Source organism: Candoia aspera, chromosome 6, assembly GCF_035149785.1.
Source record: "Candoia aspera isolate rCanAsp1 chromosome 6, rCanAsp1.hap2, whole genome shotgun sequence".
NCBI classification, from domain to species: Eukaryota; Metazoa; Chordata; class Lepidosauria; order Squamata; family Boidae; genus Candoia; species Candoia aspera.
The window spans coordinates 25,683,838-25,702,735 of NC_086158.1; the positions used below are offsets into that span (position 1 = coordinate 25,683,838).

The 18,898-nt window shown below is 39.0% G+C and overlaps 1 protein-coding gene across 2 annotated transcripts in view; it reads right to left on the reverse strand.

The window, feature by feature from the left end:
• Positions 1–11,057, reverse strand: part of TSC22D2 (TSC22 domain family member 2) — a 32,963-nt gene extending 21,906 nt beyond the window's left edge. The window contains exon 1 of one of the 2 annotated variants that reach the window (XM_063306581.1): positions 8,204–11,057. In XM_063306581.1, coding sequence (XP_063162651.1) covers positions 8,204–10,128 — 1,925 coding nt within the window. In that variant the 5' untranslated portion in view covers positions 10,129–11,057. The remainder of the gene's footprint in view (positions 1–8,203) is intronic. The other variant, XM_063306582.1, reaches the window with a different exon arrangement.
• Between the last annotated feature and the right edge of the window lie 7,841 nt (positions 11,058–18,898).

The following is an 18,898-nucleotide window of genomic DNA, read 5'->3' on the forward strand; positions in this document are numbered from 1 at the left end:
AGCATATCAGATTCAACCAACTTGTACATCAAAATTCAGGAATTATTGTTAGATCTCCTATTTTTCCTCTAAAAGATGCCTTTTCTAATTTTATCTTACCAATGGCCTCAGAGATTGTCTGAGCTGAAAAAATTACTGTCCCAAAATCTTCCATGGAGGTTCCACAGAAGAGTCTGGACTTGAAGCTAAGCCTTCCAAGTTCTACCACTATACTACACTGACTTAGACTTACTCAAGCATGTTTTTTCCCTAATATTCTCAGTACACCCTGCACTCTATCATGGACAGATGGTAATTCTTTCCATGTCTAACTTCCTTCAAGGGCCCATAATCAAAAATGCAGATTCTTCACCACTTGGCTAAATATTCATTATTTCTTTGAAAGCATAATTTAAGATGCCAAATATTCACAGTTGTCCCATTTAATTTGTAAAGGGGACTCCTCCTATGAATAATCCCATGACAACATTTTACTGAAAGGAAAATATCCACTAAAAGTGACAAGAAGAAAAGACTGTAAAGTTTCAAGAAAAAAATCTTGCATACATGGAAGATCATAGTAGCTCAAGTAAATATGGAACATTGTAAGTATTTTCCATTCAGAAAACCCAATCTGCTGCTTACTGATTTTTCATAGAAAGCTAGCATGTTGTTTCAATATGCCTTCGCTATTTGAATTTAAAATGACTATCTGGGTTCCACTGGAACCCATAAATGGTTTCCATTTCATATCTGATATTTATCAAAGAAATAACATTTAAGCATCTTTCTTCCACTATCTTTCACAGAAAAATATTCAAGAGAATTGGTTTTACTATTCTGAATCATGCATGCATTTATTTCCTAAATCAATTAAGATGCCATTTGTTGCTTTCCAATTCTCTAAAATTCTATTAGGGAACACTATTATCATTGCAGCTTTATCATAGAAGTAAAGTTTTAAAAGGAAAAATAATATGAAAGATCTTCAATAAGGTCTCATGTCTCAAATGTTGGTTAGAACGTTCATAGCAAAAGATTTAAGGGTATAGTTTTTACTTCTGAGCTCCTAAGTGACTTGGTAATGTATGTTTTAAATTTCTATTTCTCCAACTGATTGGCAAGCATGAGATTCACACTTGATGGAATTTTCCTGTGAGATTTGGTAAAGCTGGAATTTAGATCTCCTTTTGTTTTTGGAGGCTAGAGCTAAATCTGCACATTCAATAATTTGTCCTATTATTTTCAATGAAGATTCAGTTATCTGACATCAGTTCTCAGGATTAATTTAGTTACAAAATAGTTACAAACCTAGTAAAATAATTCTTCTAAATGTCTGCCTCAACACTACTGTTAATCTGAAGGAAATATTTTTAATGACTTTCTTCTCTCCTCTCATGATGGTGATCTTTAAATGTCTAAAACAGGGTAATTAAAAAAAAACTTTGAAAAAAGAGAGACAGGTATTAGCACACTCAATGGAACCCTAACTCTGCTGATCTTTTGGAATAAACAAAAGCAACCTGATGGGGATACAAAATGCTTGGCATCAAAATAATGATGGATGTCAGCTGGAAAAGAAAAGTAAAAATGGGACGAACTGTGAATGTCCATTTTTGTTTCTTCCAACTTAAATATTCTTATCATTAAAGTGACAAATTTAAAACACAGAACCTGCATATTTGCTAATGCAGACAGCTTAAAGCATCTGTTCAGCAAACTTGAGACCAGGATTTTCCCTACTAACCATACAGAACAAGATATGAAGAAGACCTAAACAGAAATTATGCAGACTATGTGAGTTTTACTCTAAGTTTAGAACATAATTTCTGGATCCTCTAATACTGTAAGTAATGAAGCTTGAACCAAACTCAGTTTGTGTAGCAGTTAAAGTGTTAGCCTAGAAACTAGGAGACTGTGAGTTCTAGGCCTCCCTTGGGCATGAAAACCTGCTGGGTGACTTTGGGCCAGTCACTCTCATTCAGCCCAAGCCACCTCACAGGGTTGTTGTTGTGGGGAAAATAAGAGGCAGGAGTATTGGGGGTGTTCACCGCCTTGAGTTGATATACACACACATTCTCTCTCTCTCTTTGGATAAAAACATAATAATCACGCATTTCTATTTTTTTTAATTCGAAGACACAGAGCTAAAGAGTGCTGAAGACTGAAATGCAAGACTTTGTAAAGGGCTTCCCATATCATAAATCAATGACATAAGGCAGATAAGGTACAGTATCCTTTGCTGCTGGAACAGATCTTGAAGGTTTGTTATTCTGTTGTAAGGTAACGCATCATCTGGAAAAGCTCTCCAATTAAAATGATGGCTTATCTCCAAACTATCCTGGTCCGGTTATAGAATAAATACAAAGAGACTTTTTGTGAACTGAGTTGGATGATAAGCATTTACATTTAATCCATATGAACTAACACTGGCTCATTAATTAATTATATTGTTGTATTTCAAAATTATATTCATTTTTATTCTTAAAGCTCAAATCTTCCCTAGTTTTAAGTGTTATAAGTCATCATGACTTATAAGACCATTTCCTTTTCTAGCAAGAAGAGAAAATTTGAAGTGTCTAGATTTATGTTTTCCAAATAAAGAGCTTTAGAATAATTTTTAAAATGTTTTATTAAGATTTCTAATCCAGTAATGAATCACAATAGTCTCAGTTTTAATTGGGATAAGTATTTCTGACTTATAAAAGAACATAAAGATATCATAAAGATATTTTGGGATGCCACTTAATAGATAGACTCCATTCAGCTGACATGAAAATCTTAAATTTTCTATTGGAGTTGTGGACAGGAAGTTTCTTTAAGCCTGGCTATTTAGAATGTTTAAGCCAGCTATTTCAGACATGGGACTATATAAAGTTTATTATACTTTTTCCTACATTTCATCTTCTGTTTATTGTACCTTTATTCATTATTGCCTTTAAGGTTGACATACTATAAGTGCTTAATTTATTGTTTTATTTTCTTTATAGTATATGGTTTCACTATTTTTCAATGTTATGTCATTTCTCTACTACCATCCCAATATATTCTAAATTTTTCATTTGGGGTGGTTCTAGTTCAGTCATTGCCAATCATATGCTAAGTAAATTAACATAAAGTAATAGAGAACCTGTTTTTCATTAGTCAGTACAGTAAGCCTATTAGGACAGTAACAAGCCAATGTGAAGCTCATGATATTTATTCCATGGAATCCCTTCATGGGCACAAAGGACAAGAGAACAAAATGTTTCTCCTCCTCTGATCAATCATGGCAACACAAGTTCTTTTGGGATGAATACCAAGTGAAGTGACTCAATCTAACTCTACAAATCAGTACCACAAAATCCACCAAATACTAGTCAAGGCCATGCCACCTCAGTTACAAAATCCATATAGTTAGCTGTTACTTTTACATGAAATTAGCATTGTGGAATATATTGCATACAAAATTTTGAAATATTTCGTGTGAAGTTTAACATTCATAAATCAACCAAATCTGAATTGTTTGAGGGAAACCTGACGTTTTTGCCATTAGATATTCAGAATGCCCCAAGATCAGTATTTTGAAGTACAATTAAAATATTGTTTGACAATCACTACTGAGTGCAAAGTACAACCATAGGTAGTGTTGCCTACTCTTAGTTTAAAAGTGACAACAGCATAGCCTGATTCATGTCCTGAATCTTTTACAGTGTAGTGTGGTTTAAAAGACAGACCAGCATATCTAATTCTATTTAAAGTACGCATCTTGGCTCCAAAATCTATTTTTAAAGCAGAAATAGGGAAATTGGCTTAACAAATGAAACAATATTAGGAAAACTTACTAATATCATTTTAAAAAAATCTTTCTGAAAAATTTAAAGTATGGATTAATGCTCAAAATACTTGGTATACTGGATTTGTTCAGTAGGGAACAAATACATAATTGTGGCACAGATATTAAAAATTACTATTTTTGCTAAGTAAAAGATTTGATGTTTGTATTTGAGCTCTGCAAGTTCTTGTTATTCTAATAAATGGAGGCAGTTTTAGAAAAGTAATTCTAAAATTACTAAAAACAATGTCTAGAAAGATAAATATACAAGTCTGACAATATACCAGGTAACTGCCACTAAAGTTTAGAACAATCTAGTAAGAATCTCTTCCTTTTATTCAGTACCTCCTTTAACTAGATCCCAGAACTGATGATCAAGAACTGAGGTTCCAATTCCAGAACATTTTAGACCATCCTATTTAATAATGGAAAATATCAAGGATTGCAACAGTGTGCCTGCATATATTATGAATGTAATGGATCTAGAAAGAGGATTGGAATAAACTTTAACTCCTACATATTTTGATTAATATACAAGAAAATCTGCTGTTATTCCATGCAGTTAATTATATGGAACTACACTGAATCTCAAAGGGGGCACATATACCCTAAACTGGTATAGATAAATACTTGTATTTATTTTTCAACTACATCTACGTTCATAGCAAAATTTTAGAGAATGAAAATATGATGGTTTATACCTGTTAGCAAGCTCAAGGACACAACTAGCAAAGGAGGGGGAAATCAATAATAGCAGGATGTGAGTAGAACCTACTATTTTCAGTTTGTACATTTTTTTTAAAATTCAGCCTTCAAATGGCACATATAACATATGTTATGAACAATGGATTAAGAGACCATTATCAATGTTAAAGCTAACAAGCTTTTCTTCCATTAAGAAAAGGGCCTCAAGAGCTTAGTTTTAACCTTTATAATATTTTATCACAAATTTACACACTATACAAATATGTTTTTAAACAGAACACAGAGAGATAGTCTGTGAAGAAATTCTTACAACAACTTTTCAATCATCTAGTCATGGCTGCTGAAAGTTCTACAGTATCCATTCAAATTCTGGACTGTAGCCCACACAGTTCATATTGGTTAGTTATCTAAGTCTTTCTATTCAGTCTATGATAATATTGCACCAAGTATCTGCCAAACAGGAAAGAGTTTAAAATAAGTTTTCACAAGAGCCAAAAGTAGTTAGCTAGTTATGTTTCTTAATAAGCTTAACAAGTGTTTGGATTTAAAAGTTTGGCAATTTAATGTATGCTACTTTATTTAAAAGCATTTTTATTTGAACCTTATGAAGCATTTAAATAAAAAATGTAGCTTCATATATTTATTAATATGATATATCCTATAGAAGACATTTGTTAAACCAAAGTAGTAAATTCATTCTGCAAATTATGTCAGTTTTGCAGCAAGCAGATGAATGTACTTTACAACTGTACTTTCAGTACTCGGTCTCAGATTTAGAATCTTTTTGCATATTACCAATTCAATACCATATATAGAGATCAATTAACTGAATTCAATGATCATTCTAAATCATAATCTGTCGAACAACAGAGGAATAGTTCACATTACACTAAGCCCAAACTAACCAATTGCTTAGAATAATGCACAAATCTAGTGATTATTATATAATTCTTCTATTGATCAAAATAAGAACCACCCAGAATTCTGAAGATAATCAATGAGAACAGACCCTATTTCCACTGTAGCTTTAAACAACCTTGATAGTAACTGCTTATAGTATCACAGAAAACTATAATAAAATTTACCAAATAACAAAACAATGCTATCAAAAGGACCTGTTTTTTGAAATCCTTCATATTAAACAAGACTAAAACAAGATTTCATTTTGAAATTCCTTCCAGCCCTAATCTTTCAAAATATAAAACAAATCAAAACAGTCTTGTAATACCTTGAAATTGCTTCAGAATTCTGGAATTGATTTCTAGTAGTATTTTAATATAATATTTTAAAATGATGTTTTGATTAATTTAAACTGCTGATTTATTCTATGTTATAGGACTTCTTTGCCTCATAAAGTTTAACTGAAATGGTAGTTAAGCAGTGTAACATAAGTACACAAAGATAACTAACTACTCACTGAAGATAACAGGTTTCTCTTGAGCATCCCACACTATAGTATCTTTAAGATTTAAGGCAAACCAATTAACTAGAAGAATCTTAAGTTATAGTAACCATGTAAGTTTCAAACCAAGCATAATGCTACCTCATCTTTTAATTACAACCTGAAAAATGTTTTTCCCTATTTTTTTCTTGTTTTCACACACACACACACACGCTTCTGCTGTTGTGAAATTCTATCATAGAAAGGAGGGGAGAAAAAGAGAAAATGTTTGAACATTATATACATGTGAACACTTTTAACATACTGTAAGTTTTGAGATGAAGTCTGTGTAAAACTGCAGTTTCATCATCATTTGTGTATATACACGAGATTACAGATTATTTGGAACTGAATTAATTATAAGAATTAAAAAATAATCAGATCATGAAGTGGAATTAATTCAAAAAATAAGTATATACATACATTATTCCAGGATACCATAATGAGGATGCCTTGAACATAGGCCTTTAACAAACACAACCAACTGAAGAATCAAAACTGAAATCTTAAGCAAGCTTACACTGACGTAAAAATTAGGTGGAACTTGCTTAGGACTGTCCTGCACATATATTAAAGAACTTTATATTGATACATCATTAATCCATTAACACTTAAACCTTGTGGGCACCAAAGGTGCTATGAGATTTATGCTTTTATTGACTTCGAGTTATGGAAATAAGACTGGAAGTTAGAATAAGGATGCATAATAATACAAAGATGCACGCCTCTATTATTGGATGGTTTATCTTCAATAAACCATAGCAATAATCAATTGTGTGTAATACACAATTGATAATGATAGCCTATCAACTGCTGCAAAGCCACAAAAGCTTCTTTCATTTTGCATTTAAACATAAGTAGATTTGTTGACAATTACATTTCATATATATATTACTTTGCTATTTCCCCAAGTGGAGAATTTTTATTTTACACCTACAACTCAAATGTAAAAAATATCCTGGTATAGATGACAATTCTGCATGACTGAAAGTACCTTATAGTAATAAATATTTTGGGGGAAGTTATTGTATGTTTAAAAGAAAAATCAACAGAGCAAGCCTATACACATTAACTGAGAAATCCTGGAACATATTCCAAGGTGATTTAAGGATTGCAAGTTTAGATGCAAACTATTTCTAGCTCTATATTTTTTAAGTTTATAAAGTTGTGTCAGAACTAGCTCCTCAGTCCAAGAACATTCAGCAATACAGGACAGATCAGCAATTTCTGCATATCCTGATTTTTTTTAAGATGACCCCCCTTTTTTCCCCTCTTACTTTCCTTTTATGATCACACATTTTTAATATAAACTTCTTACTGAACTATATCTCCTTAAAGAATTCAAATGAGGGAGCTCTGCATTTCCAAATTTGGTACTTTGTTCAAAGAAGCCGTTTAGAAATGTTTTATCTATGGAACTCCAAAAACCAGGAAGAGTCTGGTACAACTTCTTTCAAGCAAGAACAGATTGTTTAATAAACTTTTTAAAAAAAGCATGGTAAAATTGCAATCCTAAGCAATTTCTTTTCAGGAAGCAAATCTCATTCAATTCAGTGTAGCATGCCTTTCAGCAAAAATCCTCAAGACAGAACAGGGTGCTCTGAAGATTTTATGTTCCTTGCAAATTAATCACATACCTGTAACAATAATAAATGGTTCTATTAAAAAGCAAGCCAATGTGGAACCTTCTTTACCTGTATGATCTTTTTCCTAAGAAGCACCTTTTGTTAATTTTTGCAGCTGTTACACTGAAAAACCTGGAAGAAATATATTCCAGACTATATTCATTTCCTCATATAGCTCTTTTACTTTCACTTAAAAACTACATTTTTATCATATTTCTGCAAATGTGTAATTAGTAATTTGGTAGAATAAGTTGGAATTATCCAGTTAATAAGGCTAAATTTAATTATTTCTAGATTGTGCTGCAGAAAAATGTAATAAAGTATTTCTTTTCAAGTTACCAACTGTACTTGATAGATTCAAGAGTTACAGTAACTCTTTTCAGCAGTCTAGAAGTTTATCTTTTTTTTTGTATTTAGTTTAATGTCCATGATCTCATTTCCTTAAGATCTTATGAAGTTTTCCACATAGTTTTGCAATAGTTTAGTAATGAACCAGAGAGGTTAAAATTTATCCTACTTGTCATATCTTATCAGCAAGTACCTTGAAAGAGATTTAACATGTATTTTAACTGAATAAACATTCCAGTAAAATGTGTTTCCAACAACACATTCCATTTAGAAAATATAAAAAATAAATACCTGTCTTCATCACCATCAACAGGAATAGATATGCCAAAGACAGAGCTGGCAAGACTGTTCATAGGAGTAGTCGCAGGTAAATTAAGAGGGTTTGTTAAACTGTCCGGAATAGGTGGCTTCACATGAAGTTTGTTTTCAGCAACAAGAGAAAGTGGTGGTTGAGGTAGGGGTTCAGATTTTCTTCTAGTATCATCAATCTGACCTAAAGGTTGTGTCTGAAACTGTCCAATGTTAGATTGTGGCAGATTCGTAGGTACACTGCTTGTGCCTTGCATTAATGGAAGGCCAATATGTTGCTGGACAACACTGGAACTTCTACTGACAGATGTATGGCTGGTCAGCTGAGATTGGACTAAAGTAACAGAGGCATTTGGCATAGTAACAGAAGTTGTAGATACATTAGGCACAGTAGTACCAGGTACAACTACAGGCACATTCTGAACTCCAGAGACTACACTGTGTGGAGTACCAGCCACTTGACTGCTTCCACCCATTTGCTGCTGAGTCATGGATTTCTGTTGAACAGCCCCTGCATGTCCAATGCCTTGCTGTACCACACCTCCTGGCTGAGAAATGACAGTCTGAAGTGGAGTAGTCAGGCCACTCTGCATTAGCCCAGATCCCTGTCCTATTGTTTCGCCTGCTGGTGAAGCAACTCCCATCACTGGTGCTAGAGGTGAGGGATTCTGACCAACTACTTGTGCTGCTGGAAGACTGGAAGCTCCTGTGACTGAGCCAGAAGCAGCCTGTTGAGTAGCTCCTTGAGACTGCATTACTGTCATATGCTGAATGTACTCTGGCTGACCAGGAGTCTGGGCTGACACCATGTGTACTGGTGGAATCTGTGACTGAGAATAAGCAAACTGCTGAGTTTGTGCCACTGGTACATTAGCTTGCTGTACCTGCTGCTGTGGCATGGGCAAACCTGGCTGAGCTATTGCTACATTCGTAGGTGGTAAGCCTTTCCCATTGGGCCCAGCTTGCCCCATGCTCTGTGCATTTACCTGTGTCTGCAACAAAGGCCCCATCACCTGCTGGCCTGCTACTGTGGCCCCTGAATAGATTGGCTGAGCACTACTGTGAGGCTGCTGACCAATAACAAAATTAGGCTGCTGTGGAGAGGGCTGGTTTATTTTCTCTGGCTGGAGTAGCTGTGAAACAGCAGTAACAGAACTGTCAGCTAAGGAGTCAGGACCATGCACAGAAGTTGCCACACCTGAGACTATCAATGAACTACCAGTAGCACCTAAGCCACTGTCCCTATCTTGAACAGCTTGTTCAAAAGTACTGTTGTGTCTAATGCAATCACCAGTCCTGGCTAACACAGCCCCACCATCTGAGTCCCGATCATAGTATTCCATACACGTCCATCGCCCCCGTCTATACGGCTCTCCAGTACCATGGTCTAGCTTGATCACTCTGAAGCGAGAACTGCATGCAGCAGCAGCCGTTAGAGGCATGGCTGCCGGACCAGCAGCTGGTTGCACACTGCTGCCTCCTGTCGCTACTGAGCAGGCTTGGCTGGCAGTCGTTGAAGGCATCACAGTGCTCCTGGGAACCGCTCCTCCGTTGGCAACAGGCACAGCAGGAGAAGGCGGTGCTGGCTGTATCCCTCCGGAAGCTGCAGCAACAGCAGCAGCAGCTACTTGGCCATCCAGAAGCAAATTGGGAGAGACTGTCCCTGGAGTCTCGGCATCACCCACATTGTTGAGAGTCTCCTCAGAGGAGCTACGCTCACAGACATCTTCAGGTCCATAGTCAGTGGCACGGGACACATCGAAAATCTCTGATGAAACATCCTCGGTGCGGGATTCATCTGGGTCATCCAGGCTCTCCGTGTCCTCCGTGATGCTGCTGGCCACCTGGGCCGTTGTCACACTTGTGATCTGGAAACAGCTCTTCTTCTTGGCCGGCATCTTGGACATGGTTCCTTCGCGATAGAGACGGGGCTGAGAAGTCAAGGGGTTCCGCCCACCTGCCCTCGCTGGAGTCAACGAAAAACTAGGTGAGGATGTTGAAAGGAAGGGATCCGAGCTAGCCACCACACAAGCCTGGCCTGGCGGAGCGAGGAGGATCACGTTCTCTCTACGGCGCAGTCGCTGGAGGTCTCGCACATTCCTCCAGCTTCCCGAAGCAGTCCGGGCTCAGCAGACGGTCACCAGGCCTGGGGCTGGAGATGAGGTAAAGAGAGAAGGGGGGGCGGCGGCCGGGCTCCTCCTCTTCCTCCCCTTGAGTAAAGCGGCGGGCCCCTCGGCGGGCGGGCGGCGCCGCCACCTCCTCCTCCTCCTCTCCTCGCCTCTCAGCGAGTTCCGCTGTCCCCTTTCGCAGCTGCGGTTCCTTTCACAGCCGGTCTCTGGTTGCGCGGCCGGGGTGGCGCTATCACTCAAGCCGCTCCGCTGCCGGGCTTCCGGCCAGACCCGGGATCCCCAAGGCGGGCCCAACGCCGCTGATCCGTCCGCAAGCTTTCGGAGAGGGGCGGCGGCAGCCGGCGAGCCGTCCTGAGGCGCAGGCCGCCCTGCCTCCCCGCTCTACCTGGAGATCAGCACCAGACGCATCATCTTCTGGGGAGGAGAGAAAAGGGGGGAAGAGAACGCGCCCGGCTCACAGCGGCCCCCTCAGGCGGGCGGGCCTCTTAGACGCGGCGGTGTCGCTCGCTCCGTGCCTCCGGAGCAACTCTCCCGTCTGCCGAGCCAGGTGGCAGCGAGGCGGAGCGGCCGGGCTCCTTTCCCCCTTTTCTTAAAACTCCGCGCACGCTCCGCTCCCCAGCGCCGCCGAAGGAGCTGAAATTCAAACTGCTCACTCCCCTCGCTCAAGATGGGGCTCAAATGGAGCCGCGGGGCAGCCTGGGAACTGGAGCGGGGCTGCTACTGCGGCAGCCTCACTGTCTCCGCCCCCACGCAGGGGCGCGCGCTGACATCAGCGCCAGCAGACGCGCCCCTCTCCGACTAGAGCGGGTGAGAAATTTCATCCGGCCGAGAAAGGGGCGGGCGGAGGGGAGGAGCGGAGCGTGGCTTCGATGGGGGAAAGCCCCTCCCCTCCACGATCGTCATGCTAACCGTTTGGAATATTCCACTGGCTCCGCCTTGCCTTCTCTCTCTCCCAGCAGACTTGGTATCTTCCCGAGTTGGGGGGGGAGCGAAGGGAGCAGCAATGCGGTGCCTTTTTTCGTTCCTGCTTGTGCTCCACGTCGAAGTTTTATCTGCCCCTATTGTGGCACTTTTATCTTTAGGATGTGACACGCCTGACTGGTTATACTATAACTTTTATAGCCTCCTCTTTGCCTCGAGGTTTTTCTAATGAGGAAAGTGCTTCCTCTGCTGCCAAGACTACATTTATGAGTCTGCTGGCTTTTAACTGGTTTGAATCCGGATTAAAATAAAATGTTTACCACTTCCACAAGAACAGCAATGGATTCCGCTTGCGATCCTTGTTTATTTCCCACACTATTTCACCCAGCTTTGTGGCCCAGTATGGGAAAAGCTGCCAGGGCATCAGTGGACGAGACATTTCCATGTTTAGGAAATTTTGTTTCTCTTTCTGCCATGCGGTTATCCAGGATCTGGCAGCCCTAGGTGTAAGGACATGCCTTACCACTTAGCCTTGTATTACATCAGAGTATACTTTTAAAGAAAGATACACAGGGCAATGGATTCTGGGCTGCCAAAATCCAGGCAACCACTAGATATTTGCATTTTGGCGACTCAGACAATCCTGGACAAGAAGCTCTACCATATCATTGAACAGATGTTTGTCACATGTTTTTAAAAAAAATTTGAGAGCCATATTAACAGTTCAGTGTACTCACATATGCAATTGTAACCCAATAGATCCAGTGGAATTTGCTTCCCTGATAGTGTCTAGGACAGAGCTGTGGACATTCTGTCCCCACAAATGTGTGGTGAACTTCAGTGCACAACTACCTATAATTCAGTAATCAATGGTGAAGTACATTAGGAGTAGTATTTCAGGATTTTGCTTGATTAGAAGAGTGTGGTTGGTTGATTTTTTTTTTAAAGAAAGACCAAGCCATGCTACCTCAATCTGCAAATCGCTGGTATTTTAAAGGGGTTGGACAAAGCTGGTGGGAACTATCAGATGATCACAGATTTGTTTCATTATCCCAAACGTTCAAATTTAAAATTACCCTCATCTTAGGACTATATGTTATAAGGGAAACCCCAAAATAAAGTATCACAAAATACTGCAGCCCTGATTTAAAGTTTTTAAGATGATGTAGCATATTCAGTTACTTAAAAGTATTGGAAATGTTAATCAAATTCTATGATGCCTATAATTCCCTATATGTGTTTTATTTTTCCTTTTTTTGCTCCCCCCTTTTGTGTGTGTATATTTTTTTCTTTTCTTAAAATAGCCAATAAAATATATAATCATAATCAAAATACTGCAGTCTTATCTGAAACAGGAGGACCTCATTGCAGTAAGTCAGGCCCTCATCGTTGGTTGGAATACTGCAATCAGGGCCACAACTGGGGGGGGTGCCACACTGGGGTGTGTGTGTGTGCCAAAATGAGCGTGGAATCTATATTTGTCCTGGGTGACACAGATCCTAGTTGTGGGCCTGACTGCAATGAAGATCATGCAGAAGCTGCAGTTGATTCAGAATACAGAAACCTGGTTGTTAGGTGGCACATTTTGTCAGGAGTATGTTTCACCTATGCTAGGCCCCTACATTGGCATTCAATTGGCCCCTGGTGCAACCCAGAGTGCTGGTTTTAAACTATAAAGCCATATATGACTGGGCAGGTAGATACCTTTATAATAACTTTCTTCAACCTGATCTGACCAGGCCAATTCAATTTGAACAAAAAAATTAGGTTAGGGTTTTCCTGAGTCTGAAGATATGCTTATATATGCCATCTGATTAAAAAGTCTTCATTTGATCCTTCTGTTTGTTTTAACTTCCACCCATTGCCTCTCCTTCCCTTTTTTATATAATGTTCTTGAAATAATCATTCTCAGTTCTTGCTTCACCTTTCTACCAATATCTCATGGACTTATTCCAATTATGTTTTCATGTAGGATACTCTATGGAGTTTACATTGGCTCATGTTAACCTATTGGTGGCCAAGGTGAACCATTATTGTTAGTGCTATTAAATCTATCTGCTGCTTTTTATACCTTGGGCCACCAAATATTACTGTAACAATTGAGTTCCCTTGACAAGTATGGCATTTCAATAGTTCAATCTTATGTATCTCAAAAGGTTTTCTCATTTTCATGGTTCGCAGTCTTTCCCATTGTCAGTGAGACTTTCTTAGAGCTCAGTGTTGGACTCCTTATATACTCTTTATCTCTGATTTCATATTCAAAGTTAAATTATCATATATATGGTGACTTTTAGATTTATTCATCTGTCCCTACTCAGGATGATATTATTCTATATGGGCATTTCTTTCCCTGCCTAGGCAGGATTTCAGACTGGATGTGCTCCCACCATCTTAAACGGAAGATGGATAAAAAAAAGATTACTGTGTTCTACACTAATCCTATCCCTTCCCTTCTTATTTTTCATTGGAGTTTCAAGTTACATGTCTCGCCAGGTGTGAGGCACCTGGGAGTCCAAACTGGTGATAGACTGTCCTTAAAACCTTTCATTGAAAAAAATGTTAAGATCTGCTATTTCCACTTAATGACTATTTGCAGAATCCTCCAGTTCCTCACTACTGAGGCAGCCAAGCTTTTGGTTGATGCCCTTGTGGTGTCCTTGAATTGTTATAGCAGCCTGTTGGCTGGGTTACCCAAGGCCTCTCTCCACAATTTCATTCGTGTTCAGAATGCTGCTGTTCATACTATTCTACATGTTTTTATAGTCAATTGTTATACTGGTTGGGAATTTGAGAAAGATACTAGGACAAATTGATGCTGTTGACACATCATGCTCTACATATGGGCACAAGCAGTTATTTGAAAGCAGGTGCCTCATGTAGTTGTGCCCTAGGCTCTATATTTGGGCTATGGTCATTTGGTTCTACCACATACAAGAATAGCCATGTCACGTCTAAGGGCTTTTTCTTATCTGGTTTTGGTTCTGTAGAATAGACCTCATCCGGGATTATACTTGGAACTGGATTTAAAATAATAATTTCCCCCCCCCCCAAAACACCCCACTAAAAAGTTGCTTTTTCATGGGTCCCTATGAGGTTGCTTTAAAATAAATAAATTCTTACCTGTTACTTTAAATGTTTAAAGGTTAATATATAATTAATCTTTTCATTTAGAGCATTCTTATTTTATATCATGATGTTATAACTGATTGTAATAGATTATCATTTCCACTGTTTAATTCTAGGTCTATATTGCATTTAGTTATAGGTAAAGGTAAAGGTAAAGGTAAAGGTAAAGGTAAAGGTTTCCCTTGACATTAAGTCCAGTCGTGTCCGACTCTAGGGGGTGGTGCTCATCTCCGTTTCAAAGCCGAAGAGCCGGCGTTTGTCTGTAGACACTTCCGTGGTCATGTGGCCGGCATGACTACAGGGAACGCCGTTACCTGCCCGCCAAAGCGGTACCTATTAATCTACTCACATTTGCATGTTTTCAAACTGCTAGGTTGGCAGGAGCTGGGACTAGCAACGGGAGCTCACCCCGTCACGCGGATTCGAACCGCCGACCTTCCGATCGGCAAGCTCAGCAGCTCAGTGGTACGATTACTAATCCAAATCAGTGGGTTCAAATTAAAAGAAAAAGTATTTGGACCAGCATCTCCCAACATTTTCCATTGTGAAGATTGCTACATTGTTATCAAACGTTTTTGAGGACCATCATAAAGGTATCAGTCAGTAGCATGGCATCAGTGAACACTATGGCACATATGGCCTGTATAAATGGCATCCACAGGAATCCAAATTTAACTTAAAAGCATTTCCTCTTACGTTTAATAAATAAAATGACCAAAATAAAGAGTTCTAAAATGTCATGAGATGTTGAGTGAAGACATTCAAATTTTGCAAGGTTTCATGATTTCGTGAGAGTTGGATGTTTTATTTATTTATTTATTTATTTACTCATGCAGCACTAACCATCTGAAGTATATACATGGACCAGACCAAAGATTGGGAACCACTGATAAATACTAAACAGTAGGGAGGATTTTGCTATGTCCTTGGAATGTGATGGTTATTCCTTTGCTATACTGCCATGCCCATTATTCTATTAATTGTTCTATATTCTGCTACTCAAAATGTTGAGCTGCATGCTTGTGATTTACTATGCATGTACACCAACTCTCTAAACTGAACCCTACATTTCTTCTTGTAGTACTGTATACGTATAGCTGGCTTTTAGAGGATGCTGCTATGACTCAGCTTCCTTAGTTGGTCTTAATGGATGCATTTTTGGCATTTAGCCATGGCTAGAGATGTGAGGATGGTTGTACTGTAGTTTACCAGTATGCTGGTCTATGACCATAATAAAGATATGATTTCCCCAAGCCCTAAGAACCAGACTAGTCATACGTCCATTATTAGAGGTGCCCATAGTCTGAATTTGAAATATTGGGGAAATGTCCAAAGCAGATCAGTTCCAAACGTGCACCACCTTGAAGCTTTACAAGTAATTTGGAATTCAGGAAAGCACAGAGAAATAGAGTGTTTGCAGAAATGAATGTGTATCTCCTCAGAATCTCCAATTAAGAAAAGGAGTGGAAAGGGAGCAAAATGGATACCCTTCTGTGAGTGACATTATTACAATTACAATGAATAATTCTACCGGGAGTAGTGTCCGTCCTTCCGTCCTTCCGTCCTTCCTTCCTTTTTTGTCAAATTTATATAGCCGCCCATCTCACAAAATGTGACTCTGGGCAGCATGCAATACATAAAAACAATACAAACCATAAAACACTCAAACATAAACAAACAGAAAAACAAAAACCCAAGATAGCAACCATCACTTGACATCACACAACCACCTTGCTGGCTCCCTATTGGACCCCCAGGGTTGATGGAAAAATCACCTTTTGAGGGCTTTCCAGAAGGCAAGCAGGGATGGGGCCAATCTCACCTCAGGGGGAATGAAATTCCAGAGGGTGGAGGCCACAGCTGAAAAGGCACACCATTTGGGTCCTGCCAGATGGAACTCCTTAGTGGACGGGACCCACCACATACCCCTTTTATGGAAAGGATGTTGCAATAACATGCTGCAGGATTGTGCCAGAAGGTTCTTTGCTGGTTCTCTCTCTGTTTCAGAAACCTGAAATGTAAAAACGTTTTAGTGGAGTATTACATGATTTAAGAAGATGCTACACTCATGCTTTTTTTTTTAAAGCCACTCTTGTCCTATTGCACATTCTTGTGTTTGTACAAAACATACTGGCCACAGTATGAAACACTAATTAGTTCGTGATCACAAATTAATCAACAATATGTTGGTCTAATAGGTCGTGTGAATCCAGACTGTAGAGTTAGCTTCCGGTTTACTTATAATGCAAACTCAGAAAATTATTGTAATAGAATAAAAAATGGTTAAGTTAAATTCGGTGATAGTGACATGCAAATACAGTCTTTGTAGTTTTGATGCCAATTGGACAGAAGAGGAAAAAAGACTCTAAACTGCTTTTCCTTCATCATTGGTTTTGTGTCATACATCGTACATCATACATCGTATGATGAGTACATGACAAGAGAAAAGGCAAATATATACACACAGTCCACACAATTATATACAAAACTTCTGCAGGGATACAGCAGTAGCCTCATAACTGGATGTCCAGTTCAGCTATCCAGGCGATCATTTCTGGTGTTGCTTTGTGCAGATCTTCTAAGGAACCAGGGCACACACATCATGGGCAGCCTTGCACAATGTGCTTAATAGTTTGCATATCGGCACCACAGTTGCAACAAGGAGAATCTTTCCAGCCCCATTGATACAGAGCAGAGGCACTCCTTCCAGCATCACATCTGATTCTGTTCAATTTTGTCCAGACAGAGCGAGGCAGGTTAAAGCCAGGAGGTTTGGAAGAGGGATCACTAATGACCAAGCCACGATGTGACAACTTGGACCATTCCTCTCTCCTGGCATTCTTAGGGTTGAACTGTACAGCTGTTTTCCAAGCTGGCCTACAAGATTTCAATTTTGTGGTGATCTGTGCAATATCCTGATGAATAGGAAGGACCTGTCTGGAGAAAAGGACTTCTCCTCAAACTAATCAAGGTTGTACCTTGCTGTAAGAGCAATAGGTTATTCCAAGTCTCCACAGAATTTGACAGGAGTAGATATCACAAGCTGAATAATGGATTACCATAGGGATCAGTGTTATCCCCTATTCTTTTTAATCTGTATATCCATGACCTGCCTGAAACTGTCTCCCAGAAATTTAGTTATGCTGACAACATCAATCTCACATTCCAAAGAACCAGCTTCAGCGAAGCAGAAGATATCCTTTCTCAAGACCTTCAAAAGATGGATGACTACTTCAAAAAATGGTGCCTCCAAACAAGCCCATCAAAAACACAAGTAGCCACATTCCACCTCAGCAATAAGCATGCAAACTACCACCCTTCAGTGAAGTTCCAGAACCATATTTTACAGTGTAACAACTCCCCGAAGTACCAGGGGGTAACATTGGACAGATCACTGACCTTCTGACAACACCTGGAAAAAACAGATGCAAAAATTGGTTGTGTTCACATAACACAAATTAAAGATCTAGCAGGTAGCCCTATGTATATAACAGGACCAACTTTGTTACTGTTAAACTTGGTTTGGGTTTCTGTGGCTTAATGTGTTGCATAAACCCAACCCATTTGGTTTACAGTTCAGTGTACTATGCAAATCCAGAAAAGAGGTTAAGAATATTATGCTAATAAAGCCATTGTGTGATACAATGACTTATTTATCTGAGACGAAGACAGCAGAAAGTATTGTGACCTTAAGGACTAATGTTAATTATTACATAAACCACCACGGATCCCAGTCCATTTCCTCAGATACATGGAGAGTTGTATTAGAGCACTTCCATATGGCTTTCCCCCAAATCCTATGAATCAGCCTGAAGTTACCCTCCCCATGAGTGTTCTTACTATTGTCCTCACATAAGTTGGCCATAAGTTGGCCAATGTAAGGTCACAAAACTTGGTCTCATTTTTAATTTGTGTGGAAAAGAGGGGAAGATGCTCATTCTGCTCAAGAGAAATTCATGGAGAAATGATAACCAGATGTAATGGTATCTTCACTCCTGTGATGGGGTGTGTATGAGAATATCTGAGGAATCTGGAGGTATGACAAGAGAAGAGTTCCCATATATGGGAACCTGTGTCAACAGTACACAGTTTAGTATAAGACAGGTAGCTATATCATGATCCTCAGTTAACTTCTACTTTGTTCCTGCAAACTGTTTCCCAGCAGTAAGTCTACAGGATGTGTTAATTAGACCAAAAAGTCAACTAACACAAATGATTAGGTTATCAAGTATATACAAAGTCATGAGGAGCTTGGTAGCACCTTTTCAGACTAACAAATTTTATTAAAAACGACAACTCTACCTCACTTCATCAGATATATGATGAATATATGGTATACAGTAGAAAGTGATTCTGGAAGACCAAGGATGGAACAACGAAAAATTCTGTCATCCATTTTTCATTTCAAAATGTACAATATTCTGATCCAACATAGGGCTCTGTCATTCTGCAAAATTCATTGTCAAGTGTCACCTGCTGTTAGGGAGTTCAAACTCCTAAT